Below are 13,160 nucleotides of genomic sequence, written 5' to 3'. Positions count from 1 at the left end.
AAAGTGGTCAAACCAATGTCTTGTACAGGCACAACATGGCCTCTGACCAATAAAGGGAAATGTACCAAATTCTTTCTTCACTATCCTGTCTACCTGTGACTCCACTTGCAAGGAACTATGAATCTGCACTCTAAGGTCTCTTTGCTTGGCGATACTCCCCAGAACCTTCCCATTAGGTGTATAAGTCCTGCCCTGATTTGCCTTTGCAAACTACAAACTATCTAAATTAAACTCCGTCTGTCACTCTAGTCTAGATTAGAGTGGTGCTGGAAAAGCACAGCATGTCAGGCAGCATCCGAGGAGCCAGAAAATCGACGTTTCAAGCAAAAGCCCTTCATTTTATCCATCTGTCACTCCTCAGCCCATTGACCCATCTGATCAAAGTCTCATTGTACTCTGAGGTAACCTTTTTGTCTGTCCACTACACCACCAATTTTGGTGTCATCTGCAAACTTACTAACCATTCCTCCTCTATTCACATGCAAATCATTTATATAAATGACAAAAATCAGCAGACCCAGCACCAATCCTTGCAGCACACCGCAATGCTTTCAATCCAAAAAACAATCCTCGATAACTACCCTCTGTTTCCTACTTTCAAGTCAGCTATTTATCCAGATGGCTAGTTTTCCCTGTATTCCATGTGAACTAACCTTGTTAACCAGTCTACCATGCGTAACCTTGTTGAATGCCTTACTGAAGCCCATATAGATCATATCCACTCTGCCTTCTTCAAAAAATCAATCAAGTTACTGAGACATGATTTCCCACGCAAAAAGACAAGTTGACTATTCCTAATCAGTCTTCGCCTTTCCAAATACATGTAAATCCTGTCCCTCAGAATCCCTTCAACAACTTGGCTACCACTGGTGTCAGGTTCACTGGTCTATAGTTCCCTTGCTTTTCCTTACCACCTTTCTTAAATAACAGCACCATGTTAGCCAATCTCAATTCTTCTGGCGCCTCATCTGTGGCTATTGATAATACAACTTATCTCAGCAAGGGGCCCAGCAATCACTTCCCCAGCTTCCCACAAAGTTCTAGGTTACACCCGATCAGGTCCCAAGGACTTATCCACCTTTGTGTGTTTCAAGACATCCAGCGCCTCCTCCTTTATAATATAGTCACTTTTCGAGATATCACTATTTATTACCCCAAGTTCTCTTGCTTCCATACCTTTCTCCACAGTAAACACTGGTGCAAAATACACGTTCAGTATCTCACTCATCTCCTTCTGTAGTTGAAGTCTTTGTTTTACCGTTTCATCAGAATTGGGAAATACTATTCCATTGTACTTTATTGCTTCTTGATTAACCTGTTAACTTACCTATGAGGTTGGGAGGGAGTAGACCTTTTGGAAACAGTTCAGAAGGGGTCATATAAAACAAGATATTGGGGTCCTTGGTTGTGCCTGATCTTAGAAGCCACAAGTGACTCATGAATCGAGTCCAACTTTATAAGGATTATTTTAGAAATACTTGATAAATAAGCAGTGAAACCAAATGAAAGATTTTTTTGCTGCAAGGACCAGGTTTTCTTGGAATGTTGCCAATATAGGCAATGCCTTTCCTCTCCTGTTTCTGAAGTGACTTTATGTTGAACTATGTATTGGAAGAATTACATCACAGAAGCTGGGATTTAACAGTGCCATAAAAAACACTGCGTTTCCAACTGTTATTCCTACTTCCAAGGGATTCTTATCCCTTATTTGGAAATGGTATAAAGTAACCCTTTCCACTGACTTAATGAGGGGATCAGGTGCTACTCCACCTGTATAACTAGAGTCACATAGCCCTAGAGCTGAGAAGCTAACATTTATTTGTGCAAACAAATATCACATCCTTCAGGTACAGAGAAACTGCACTTTTTTTTAAACCAATTATACCAACAATTGTAAAGCTATTTGCCTAACATTCTCAGGAATTAAGAACAAATGTTTCTGATGGAATATCTGAATGTCCTTTTAAAATATAGTTGCTTTGCTCTGTAGGTTCAGTTAATTGATTGAGTTACTGAGCAAATGAAAACCTTTTCAAAATGTCAAAATTCTTCTTAAAGATAAGTGCCATACTCATTTCAAGCTGCTAAATTCAACCATTTGACCTACTGCTAAAGCTGGCAAACAAACCTTAAATTGCAAGAAATATAATTACAACAGGTGCAGTCAATTTTTTTTTTAAACTTGGTTGCTTAACTGATACCCAACAACACCATTAGGTCATTTAAGCCACACCTTGCAAATTGCTGTACTTTTAATTATTTAAATAGAGTATTAAATAAAATTATTGACAAAGATAGCTACATCCAAATCCCAATATGCTATTTCAAACCAATTTTGCACCCCAAAAATTGGCAGTATATTGCTCAGTATCCACCATGTACAGGGAAGGGTGGTGCTGGTTACAAAAACCGGAGGTTGCATCAGAAATACTAGTCAAAAGTGAGGACTGCTTATGCTAGAAATCAGAGTCTAGATTAAAGTGTTGTTGGAAACGCACAGCAGGTCAGGCAGCAACTGAGGATTTTCCTGCTACTCCGATGCTGCCTGACCTTCTGTGCTTTTCCAGCAACACTCTAATCTGGATTTAGGAATACTAATGGTGCCTGGGAGAACTCGACTTGTCACTGCCATAAGATGAATGCAAGTTTGAAAAATGATCAGACAGAATTGCTCATAAACATAAGTATACCTGGCTATGATTGGAAATCCTTTTGCTATATGTATAAGGTAAGTCTAAAATTACTTTTCATAAAGCATCTGATCCATTATTCCCATCTCATTGCCAATACAGTTCCTGCTTTCTGGAACATTTCTTTGTACAAACAAATATCACATCCTTCAGGTACAGAGAAACTGCACTGTTTTTTAAAAACCAATTATACCAACAATTGTAAAGCTATTTGCCTAACATTCTCAGGAATTAAGAACAAATGTTTCTAATGGAATATCTAAATGTCCTTTTAAAATATAGTTGTTTTGCTCTGTAGGTTCAGTTAATTGATTGAGTTACTGAATCAATTAACTTAATTGATTTAATCTAGAATTCCCCTTTTTAATCTCAGATGCTGGTTGTATGAGATTTCTGGATGCTTGAGATCTGGATAAGATGACATTTACTGTATTAACAAAATCTTACAAGAGCATTGATGAGACCACCACTGGCATGCTGTGTATAACTTTAGCCATCATACTGAAGGAAGGATATACAGTACATGTATTGAAAGCAGTTCAGAGAAAGTTCACCAGGCTGACTCCTGGGATGAGATTTATCATGAGGTAAGGTTGACGAGGTTGGACCTATATTCTTTAAAGGTTAAAAGAATGACAGCTGATGTCATTTTAACATATTGGACTCTGAAGGGGCTTGGTAGGGTAAGTGCTGAGACAATATTATATCACTAGAGAATCTAAAACTCGAGGCAAGGTTTCAAAATAAGGGCTCTCCCATTCAAACCAGTAAAGACGTGGAATTTCTTCCCTTCTCTCTGTTGAGAAGAATTGCAGCGTGGGACTGACTGCTTGCTCAGGGACTTTCACCCCCAGCCCAGTACTTGACGTTACCGGAGGGGAAATGAGATCTGCCCCATCGTCTGTAAAGTGGCATAAACCACCCTGGGAGAGAGTCGATGCGCGGTTCTCGTTGGCTCTCCAACAGGTGACCTCTATAAAAGTTCAACTCATCGTGTCTTGAGAAATTGCCAACCGCTGTATTTCACGGCACGCTTTTTAGAGTCATATCTTCAAACTATCCCAAAGAATTTTGGGTGGTTTTGTGGGAAAAGGAAGCTACTGTGTGCACACGGTAAATATTGACGGTTAGTAGTGGGTGGCAATTATACACGAATGTTGGCTGGTACAGAGCAAGAACTTTTTGGGCTTGATATAGTGGGAGGAGCTTTCATGCATCCACTTTGACGATTTAAAGCCCATCTAAAATAGATTATTAGTAGAAAGTTGCCGAATAGTGTCTTTATTCCTGTTCCTTTTTGAAGTGTTGCTGGTGAGGTTTACTACTTTAAATACAAAGTGTTTAATTGGACATATGAGGTAATGTAATCTCGTTCCTTGTTTCTTGTCTTCGACAGTCTTTCTGTCTCGAGTGTAGTGGCAGCGTCCTTACCTCTGAGCCGGGAGGTATGTGTTCAAGCCCCGCCTGCTCCAGAGATATATATAATAAAGTAAACCCGTCGGTCAGTGATAGCTCCCTCACATTCGCAGATAGGAACAAGACGTTAACACTAAGCAAGTATTGAAAGATTTCTTTTTAAGTGTATAATCAACACGGTGTTCGAAACTAGTTTGACAGATACCATCTGCTCATGCTGTTTACTGAGCAATCGACAGGCATTCACCGCACATGGACCGGATTTGTCGAGCAGGCCCAGATTAGAGTTTGCAGGGGGAGATTAAGAGCAACAGCTTGGTTTGTTTTCACTTCAATTGGTCATTGGCGTATCATCCTCCACCTCCCCCACATAAATCTGCCCGGAAATCCGAACCCGCTACCGGGCAAATACCAGGATCCCCTCAGCCTGGACCCCCAACACCTTATCCCACCCCCGCTGTTCTTAATTGGTTCCTCACCGTTTCTATTTAAATGTTGGGGACAAACAGGTTGAACTCGCTGAGTCAGGCTCTTGCTGCCTAATTATTGAGAATACATTGCAAACACCTCAGGCTCCGATTAATTCCGCTTCGCTGTAGTAAGCGGACGGGATTTTGAACTGGGGCTGAAATCGGGTTGCATCACTAAGCTGAACCAGTTCGGTGTTTATTTTTAGTCGCCGCTGGTCACACGGCAAAATCGAATTAAATAGCGGTTTATGCAAATCGAGTGAAGATCCCCTCCCCTAGAACTGGATTGAATTTTCCGAGCAATGTGAGGGACGCAAGTACTCATGCAACGTTTAAAAAAAATACGCAGACAAGCACACGTTCAACATCTTCAAGCAGTCTTGGGCTGAGTGGCGAGCCGAGAAGCCGACAGTGTTTGAGAACATAGCTCCATCCTGCGGCTTTGAGTTAAAGGTAGGATTCCGATCCTGATAATGCTCCTGCTGGAAAACTCACCAGGTCCACCGGACGGTCAGTGAACTCTCAGGATGCTGTTTGAAAGACACGATAACAGAGTGGGGCGGGATTTGATGTGGGTGGGGGTTGGGGATATTATCCCTCTCCACTAATACTCTGGCCACCGGCTTGGAGGAGAGAGGTGAGCCGCTTGGATTTGAACGGACGCCGATTTCTAGCACGTTTCCACTTCATCTTTGTTGCTCTTTTAAAAAGTTCCCTTGCGTTTAATTGTGCCAATCAGCAGCAGGCTTGCTGACATTTACTTGGCGCCACCTTGTTCCTGCTGATCATGTTGGAAGTGGCTTGCTAAGTGAGTGGCTTTGCCGTGGTACCTTGGAAGCGAGCGGGACTGGAACCGGGAGAGCCATGCAGAAGGAGCTCTGGCTTTCTGTCTTGTGAGCTGTTTTGGGGTGTGAGACGTGAGTTGTTTCTTTTTGAGGGGTTTTGGGGTTGGGGTCGGCAGTGCGCAGGCGTCATTAATCTGAGCCTAGTCCAAGACTCTGGGTTAGGATGGGATCAATCTCAGCTCTGTGTGTGTGTGTCTGGACCAGCCAGTGCAGGGGAGCCCTCACAGCGCGCTGCTGCTCTCGCTGCCTGAGCTTTCGAGTCGCTAACTTCTAGTTGTTTCCTTCTATCGTTTCCTCTCCCCACCCCGATCTCTGCTCCTGCTCCCACCCACCCCTCTTTCCCTCCTTCCATCCCACCCGTTTCCACAGTTGCCTCCGAAACTCCCACCTCCGGCCCGCAGACTTGGCCGGAGCTGTCAGCGAACCTTAAAGCGCCGGGGGACGCCAGCTCAGCGTGGCTTTTGGATGGCAATGACATGGAGGAAATACCATTTCGCAAAGTCAGGACGCGAAGGAGGAACTGTCCGTGCGCCCCGGGCTCGCCCCTCGACACCGTCAGCTGTGAGGACGAGTTTGACTGTAAGGAGCTGGAGTCCTTGTTCCAGAATTACAACCTGAAGCTGGAGCAGACCGCCACCCTCAAGACTCTGGGCATCCTCATCATCATGACGGCCACTCTGGCCATCGTGGAGTTACTGTCCGGCCCGCGGCTGACCATCTCCAAGGGCTCGCACCCGGTGCACTGCATCATCTTCGTGTCACTGTTCATAGTCACTAACGTGAAGTACCTGCAGGTGACCCAGCTACAGCAGATCGTCAAGCTCAGCTTGTTGTTCAGCTTCACCTTCTCCTTCCTGTGCTGCCCGTTCTCGCTCGGAGCGTACGGCTGGGAGCAGCCGGCCTCCCCGGAGAGCGGCATGTGGCAGCTGATGCTGGTGACTTTTGTGACTCACTCCCTGTTGCCGGTGCGGACCTTGCTGGCCATCCTGTTCGGCCTGACCGTGTCAGTGTGTCACATCATAGTGACCGCCACCTCCGTCACATCCAGCAAGCAGCGACTCTGGCGCACGGTAAGTCCCTCAGCTCCTCGGGCAAGGACAGCGGCTGGGGTGTTTACGTTAAATTTCAAAATCAAAATCCGATTTTTATCAGAACCCTTCAAACATTTTTAATTCTCAAGATCATCTGAACCATTTCCCAATTTATTTTTCCCCCCCCTCCTGGAAAGCTATCTTCAATTTCCCTGCAGAAGCAACTTTCAAACTTCTGCTTTTCCCTTCGTTTTTGCTGGGATTTTAGAGGGAGTGTTCCGCTGGAGTTGCACTGTTTATGCACCTCCATCCGATCGCAAAGCCAGGACACTGACCGTGAGTTCAATCCCGCTGGTTAGGGAGGCTACTGTAGAAAGCTCGCTTCACCAAACCCACTCACTGGCTCTCATGAACACGCTGGGTCGAGTGAAGATGACCATTTTTCTCCATCTCTAACTCTCTTCCCACCCCCGCCGACCTCGCCTACCCCTGAATTTGGAAAACAAAGGGTCTGAGTAGGTCTCAGTAAATATCGGCTCACTGTTCATTCTGTGCGGACCGTGGCGATAACTCTAGGCAGCTCGCTTCACACTGAGCAGCCGGGAGAGCTGGAACCGGTCCGGGCAAAATTAAAAACCAGGTCGGCAAAACCGCTCAGCTCAGGATTGACGAATTCCAGGCCCAACCGCCTGGCCTTCAGAATGCTTTTGTTCAGCCGCCTACTGACCAGGGTCAAAAACCTAGCATTCGCTTCGAAGTTTACGCTGAAAATGATCGCGGTCGTTCCAATTGGGAAGTCACTGATGTCGGCTCCCACTTCCATGCTTTTAGATAAACTTTAAAACAGCCCGTTCCCCCACCCCCAGCCCTCGATTTTGTTCAGGATATTGACAATTTGACCAAATGAGCAGTCACCTGGCAGATGAATTTCAATGCAGAGCGATGTGGGATAATGCATTTTGGTAGCAGAAATACTCAATGGTGCAATTTCAAAGGGGAGTAAAGGGACCTCAGGGATCACGTGCACGATTCTCCTGAAGGTGGCCAGGCGAGTTGAAAGCCTAGTCATTGGTCAGACCACAATTTGGAATATTGTGTTCAGTTCTGGATACCGTGTTTAAAGAAGATGTTAAAGTCCTAAAGAGAGTTCAAAGCGCACTTGCCAGAATGATACCAGGAATGACAAGGGGAAATTAAAGATATTGGACTTACTCTCCCTGGAGTGGAGAAAATTAAGGAATGACCTTTGAAGTCCGACAGGGTGAAGAAGGATATTCTATTTGGCACGTCAGTAACTACGGGGGCATAATTTCAAGATTGTCAGAAAGAAAGCTAGGAGTGAGATGAAGAGTTGTGAGAATTTGAAATGAGATGCCTGGGAGGCAGATTCCATAGGTTTCAGAAAAGAACTGGAAGTCTATTTGAAATAGATGAATTTAGAGAGCTAGGGAAATAAGGCTGGAAGATGGGACTAGCGTGTTCTTTCGGGAGCTGTTGCAGTCACCATGGGTTAAATGGCCAACTTCTGTACTGTACAATTCTGTGATAACTCACGGATAAATCACTACGTTTTAGGGGTTGGATATCTCAGCGATCACTGATTGGGAAAACTCTTGTTTTGGGACAAATACCAGTAAATAAGGGTCATTTTGGACTCCAGATCCGTTCAGATCGATAACAAAATTCGCGGTCACCAGAAAACTGAGTACAGTGAGAGCAAGGGAGTGTTTGATCTGAACAGTACGTAGTTTGAGGTTGGTGAATCAGTGTGTGGAAAATGATTTAGCTGTGATTAATATGACCAATTATAGTTACTTCGACAACAAAAATGAAACTTTGGAGGAGGTGCCAGTTTTGCTCCACAATGTTACAGCATCTGACAAAATACTCAGCTTGGATTTTTTTTTGTGCAGATTATAATTTTATTGGTGCGAGCTGTCCATACAAAGACAAAATGAACTTGTATAATTTACAGTAAAGGGCAGTCCGATGTTTGTTCACTTGCCACCGGCTTGCGATGGGACCCATTCCTGAATCATCTTGCGGGTAGTTGAGTAAGGAACGTTGTTTCTTACTGTAGCACTCCTGTTCAACTGCTGAGTCTCCCAGCGAAACATTCACTCAATGGAGAGAGTGTGTGGTCAGGGAATTTTCGGTCCAGTAGTGCAATCAGCGATGTCTTCCGGGAGAGATTGTGCTCCCATTACTCCCATTAACTTCCCAATATACTGTTGTTCTCATTCGGCTCGCTTGTGTATTCAATTTATCTATGTTGACCACTGAATTATTTGTCTTAATGTTTGTTACTTCACCAATGAATTTCCCAGTTATGAGAACAAGTGAACTCAAAACTTTCTAAAAGTCTCCGAAGAGCCCGCCACGACTCCAAAACTGACCGAGCCCAGTTTGAACACGGAGATTGTCCGACCTTTTTTGACCGGTGTTCATGGATTGCTGGAGTCTCTATCAAACGCGCGGATTGATCGCAACATGTGGTTTGTGTTTCTGTCGGCAGCTTGTGGCCAACGCTGTTCTGTTTGCCAGTGTGAATGTGTCCGGGGTGTTTGTCAGAATCCTCACGGAGAGAGCCCAGAGAAAAGCCTTTCTGCAGGCGAGGAACTGCATCGAGGAGCGACTTCGTCTGGAAGATGAAAACGAGAAACAGGTCAGTGGAGGAGGCACGTAGGAGAACTCGGAGGGACTGAAATGGGAGATATGGTCGAAGGATGGGATACGGCTGTGAACCGTATCACCATATGACGAAAAGTCGATGGTTCTTCTCTCGTTCTGTAGGTTTAATGAAAATCTAATGCTACGTTTATACGGAAATTATCTAAAAATGCAAATCAGGATAATATGCTGATGAGATTATATATTGAAAGACAAGAAAACAAACTGGTATGAAATTGAGAAATTGTGAAATATTTGTGATGTTTTGTGGGATTTTTAGAATTCCGAACCAATTAGACTTCAGAAGTTGCCAGCAACTCGCAACGTTCATTACTGCACCAGAGTTTATATTTGATTTTTTTTAACGGTGAGAGTTTAGCTTAATCTGAAAAGACTATTGAAACAGACAACATGCCATTTTTCAAATTCACATTTCCACATCTTATTGTTTGTTTTTCTGAGGGATATTTTGATTAATCCAAGGGTTTAATCCTTAAATGGCCAAAATGAATAATAAAAGCAAACACGTCTCTGAAACTGGAAAATTGAAATTAATCAAAAATGTTTGAACACTCAAAATGGGTCAGCCTGTCAGCATCTGTGCAGAGAAGACATGGGTTAAAGCCTCGAATTTCCTGGCCTTTCTATCACAATTTTAGCTGAAGGGAATCTGTTTTTGCAGGTCATTACATTATATGATTTGTCTGTTCTCAATACAAATGATAACAGACATGCTAAGTGTTTCCAGCATTTTCTGGTTTTGCAATATGTTTAATATTTTGCTTGTCATTATTATTATTGTTACAACCAATTATTTAGTTATTCAGCATTAAGGGAAGACTTCAGATTTCTGGAACTATTTCCATTAGGGTAAACAAGGTTAAATGAGATTTATTTGGTGTTCAAAATTATGAATGTCTTCCAAACTGTAAAGAGAAAAATCTATTCATCTGGTTTGAAAGTTAGTGATGAGGTTTCAAAACTTAGAATGTTTACTCGGAAAGCAACTGCTTTTCAAAGGCGATAGCTTTGTTTGAGGTCATTGTACTTCTAAAAGAAAGTCACATGGTCCAAACTGAGGTAAGGATAGCAGATTTTCATTCTTAGAGGACATTAGTAGGTGTCCTACTCACTCCTCATTAGGCTCACTTTAATTTCAAATTTTAACTCCATTCATATTTCATTACCTGCAATGGTCGGGTTTTAACCCACTCGCCAAAATATTACCTTTGGGCTCTGGATTGCACGATTAATGTCCAGTGGGGACATTACAAATGCAATCCTCACCTCCCTCTTTTATAATTGCACAAACTGTATACACTTAAATTATACAATACATTTATGAAATCAATGGAATAAAAGTGCGCTAAACACATTAATTTATATGTAATGAATAAATTATAATCACAAAATAGATATGTCAAGCAATTTCTTAAATCTGATATCTGAATATTTAATAAGTACTTTAAAATGTTCTAATAATTTATAGCTACATATCACCAATAATCTTAAAATGTAATTTATCACAGGAAAGACTTTTAATGAGCTTATTGCCCAGAAATGTGGCAATGGAAATGAAAGAAGATTTTCTGAAGCCTCCAGAAAGGATATTTCACAAAATATACATCCAAAGGCATGACAATGTCAGGTAAATAAGTCATCTTTTATAGTTTGCCTTTTAGTGCTATTGCAACTGTTATTTATCTATAATTGATATTCATGATTGATTGTATCTCATGGTAATCAATGTTGAATGTTCTTGCCTTCATGCAGCATAGAAGTCCATTGGACATCACATGTAACTTTAATAACAGAACATTGTAAACTTATGCAAAGAAGTTAAGAATGAATCAGACAAATACTACAATAAAGTCAAAGTACTGGAAAAATATCAGGTCTAGCAGCAACTGTGGAGCAAAAAAACAGTGAACATTTTGAGTCCCATGTGACTCTTCTCAGAACTTAACAGTTCCAAAGCTTTCTGTTTTTATTTCAGATTCAAATATCTGTTTTAGCATTCCCAAATCATCTGGTTTTGATAATTAAGAACTCACCAAAATTATTTACAGGTACGATAATGTTTTCTTTTGTTTAGGGCCTCAAAGTCTTCTGGTATGTGTAGTACCTGGACCAGATTAGGCTCAATCTCACTACTTCAGTGTGATTTTGACATTGTCATTTAGAGTCATAGAGATGTAAAGCATGGCACCAGACCCTTCAGTCCAATCCGTCCATGCCAACCAGATATCCTAACCTAATCTAGTCCCATTTGCCAGCACTTGGCCCATATCCCTCTAAACCCTTTCTGTTCACATACCCATCCAGATGCTTTTTAAATGTTGTAATTGTACCAGCCTCCACCACTTCCTCTGGCAACTCATTCCATACATGTACCACCCTCAGCATGAAAAAGTTGCTCCTTAGGTCCCTTTTAAATTTTTCCCCTCTCACTGCATTGAGGTAAAATTACATTTTAATATAGATATGTTTGTGATGCCATTCTTGGAACATCATAAAGGCATTTTAAACTTATTTTGTTTAAGCTAAAGTGTTTTGCTACATTAATTGCATTGTAAGGTTTACATTGAATTCCCATCTGTCTATCCTGATGGGTCAGTTAGATGTTAAGGACATCATGACAGTTCTCAAGGGAGAGCAGGACATTTTACTGTTGTCAGCGCATTGTTGCTCAAACTGTCTCAGTTTGAACATTGCATGTGGTAATATAGTTTCAGGGAGGTGCTGGAGACTTGGCCTTGATAGATTTATACTATTGGAATAGTTATGAGGCAGACAATTGCTTAAGTTCAACAGTGCATCAAATAATACCATAGACACTACAGCTTTTTCAAGGATGACTTCATGCGAATATAGTTTAATGTATAAAAACTTTTCATTCTCCAAAGGCTGTTTTAACTAGTGATAAATTTTGACATGACAATAGCTCATCAATTAATAGAAGCATTGAATTTAAATACTAATCACTATTCAGTTTCTGGAATTAATCTCAAAATTTAATGTTAGTAATAATTGATAACAAAGGGATAATTAAATTTTAATTACATTTGAAATTTGCCAGTGATTTTAGAAGATTCATGGAAGGAATTTTTAGAGAAGACATTGACTAGGTTGGGCCTGTACTCAGTTAAGTTTAGAATAATGAGAAGTAACCTGGTTGAAACATTCTAGATGCTGAGGGGACATGACAGGCTAAATGCTAAGAGGTTGTTTCCCTTGTGGGAGAATATAGGACCAGAAGACCCAATCTCAGTAAAATGGGTCACCAATTTAAGACAGAAATGAGAAGGATTTTATTTCTCTCAAGGGAGTGAATCTGTGGAGGTCTTTAATGTAGAGGTTGGTTCTTTTAGGTGTATTCAAGACCGAGACATACAGACAGACATTTTAACCAGTAAAGGAATCCAGGATTATGGGGTAAAAGACAGGAAAGTGGAATTCTGATCAATAAGCTTCACATGGTCAGGAGGAGAGGTCACGTCCAGAGAGAGTTATTTTGCGGGTTTTGGAGCAGTGTGGGAATTCAGTGCAGAGGGGAAGAAGTGCTTGACTATTTGTTGGTTTGTAGTTTGTCAATTCTTTTTAACAGAATAAATAGAAACTGAGGATATGAGCCTGGCACACAACCAAAAAGTGACATCACAGGAAAATCTGTAAATTGGTAATACCTGCCAATTTGGTGATCTATTAGAAGTTACTTTCACATTGAAGGCAAATAGGAGAAATATTTACAGGTTATAAACTAAAAGAACAAGAGGAAAATTTATACAAAACAAATTTAAGAACCAAGTAAATAAAATCGAGATGCTTGGCCAGGAGATGTGTGGGAGTCAGTGTACCCCATAGTGGTTCATAACAACATCTATAGCAAGTATTGGTTACCTGCGGAACTCTAGCTCAGAGTTGATGAGTTGGAGTCTGAGCTTCAGATGCTGTGACATGTTATGGAGGAGGAGCGTTACCTAGATATTACACCCTTAAATTAAGTACCTTGAATTAAGTCAATGGTCAGGGATAGGA

At 41.7% G+C, this 13,160-nt stretch overlaps 1 protein-coding gene across 3 annotated transcripts in view; it reads left to right on the top strand.

Moving 5' to 3' along the window:
- Positions 1-4,272: 4,272 nt before the first annotated feature.
- The window catches only part of LOC140480588 (adenylate cyclase type 1-like), a 289,915-nt gene continuing 281,027 nt past the window's right edge, over positions 4,273-13,160 (top strand). The window contains exons 1-4 of one of the 3 annotated variants that reach the window (XM_072575640.1): positions 4,273-5,029; positions 5,791-6,491; positions 8,968-9,117; positions 10,652-10,770. In XM_072575640.1, coding sequence (XP_072431741.1) covers positions 5,898-6,491; positions 8,968-9,117; positions 10,652-10,770 — 863 coding nt within the window. In that variant the 5' untranslated portion in view covers positions 4,273-5,029; positions 5,791-5,897. Of the gene's footprint in view, positions 5,030-5,394; positions 5,494-5,790; positions 6,492-8,967; positions 9,118-10,651; positions 10,771-13,160 lie in introns of those variants that run through there. The other 2 variants (XM_072575642.1, XM_072575643.1) reach the window with 2 other exon arrangements.

Source organism: Chiloscyllium punctatum, chromosome 8 (genome assembly GCF_047496795.1).
Source record: "Chiloscyllium punctatum isolate Juve2018m chromosome 8, sChiPun1.3, whole genome shotgun sequence".
NCBI classification, from domain to species: Eukaryota; Metazoa; Chordata; class Chondrichthyes; order Orectolobiformes; family Hemiscylliidae; genus Chiloscyllium; species Chiloscyllium punctatum.
Note: the sequence above shows the minus strand (reverse complement) of the source record. Positions and strands in the feature narration are given on the sequence as shown.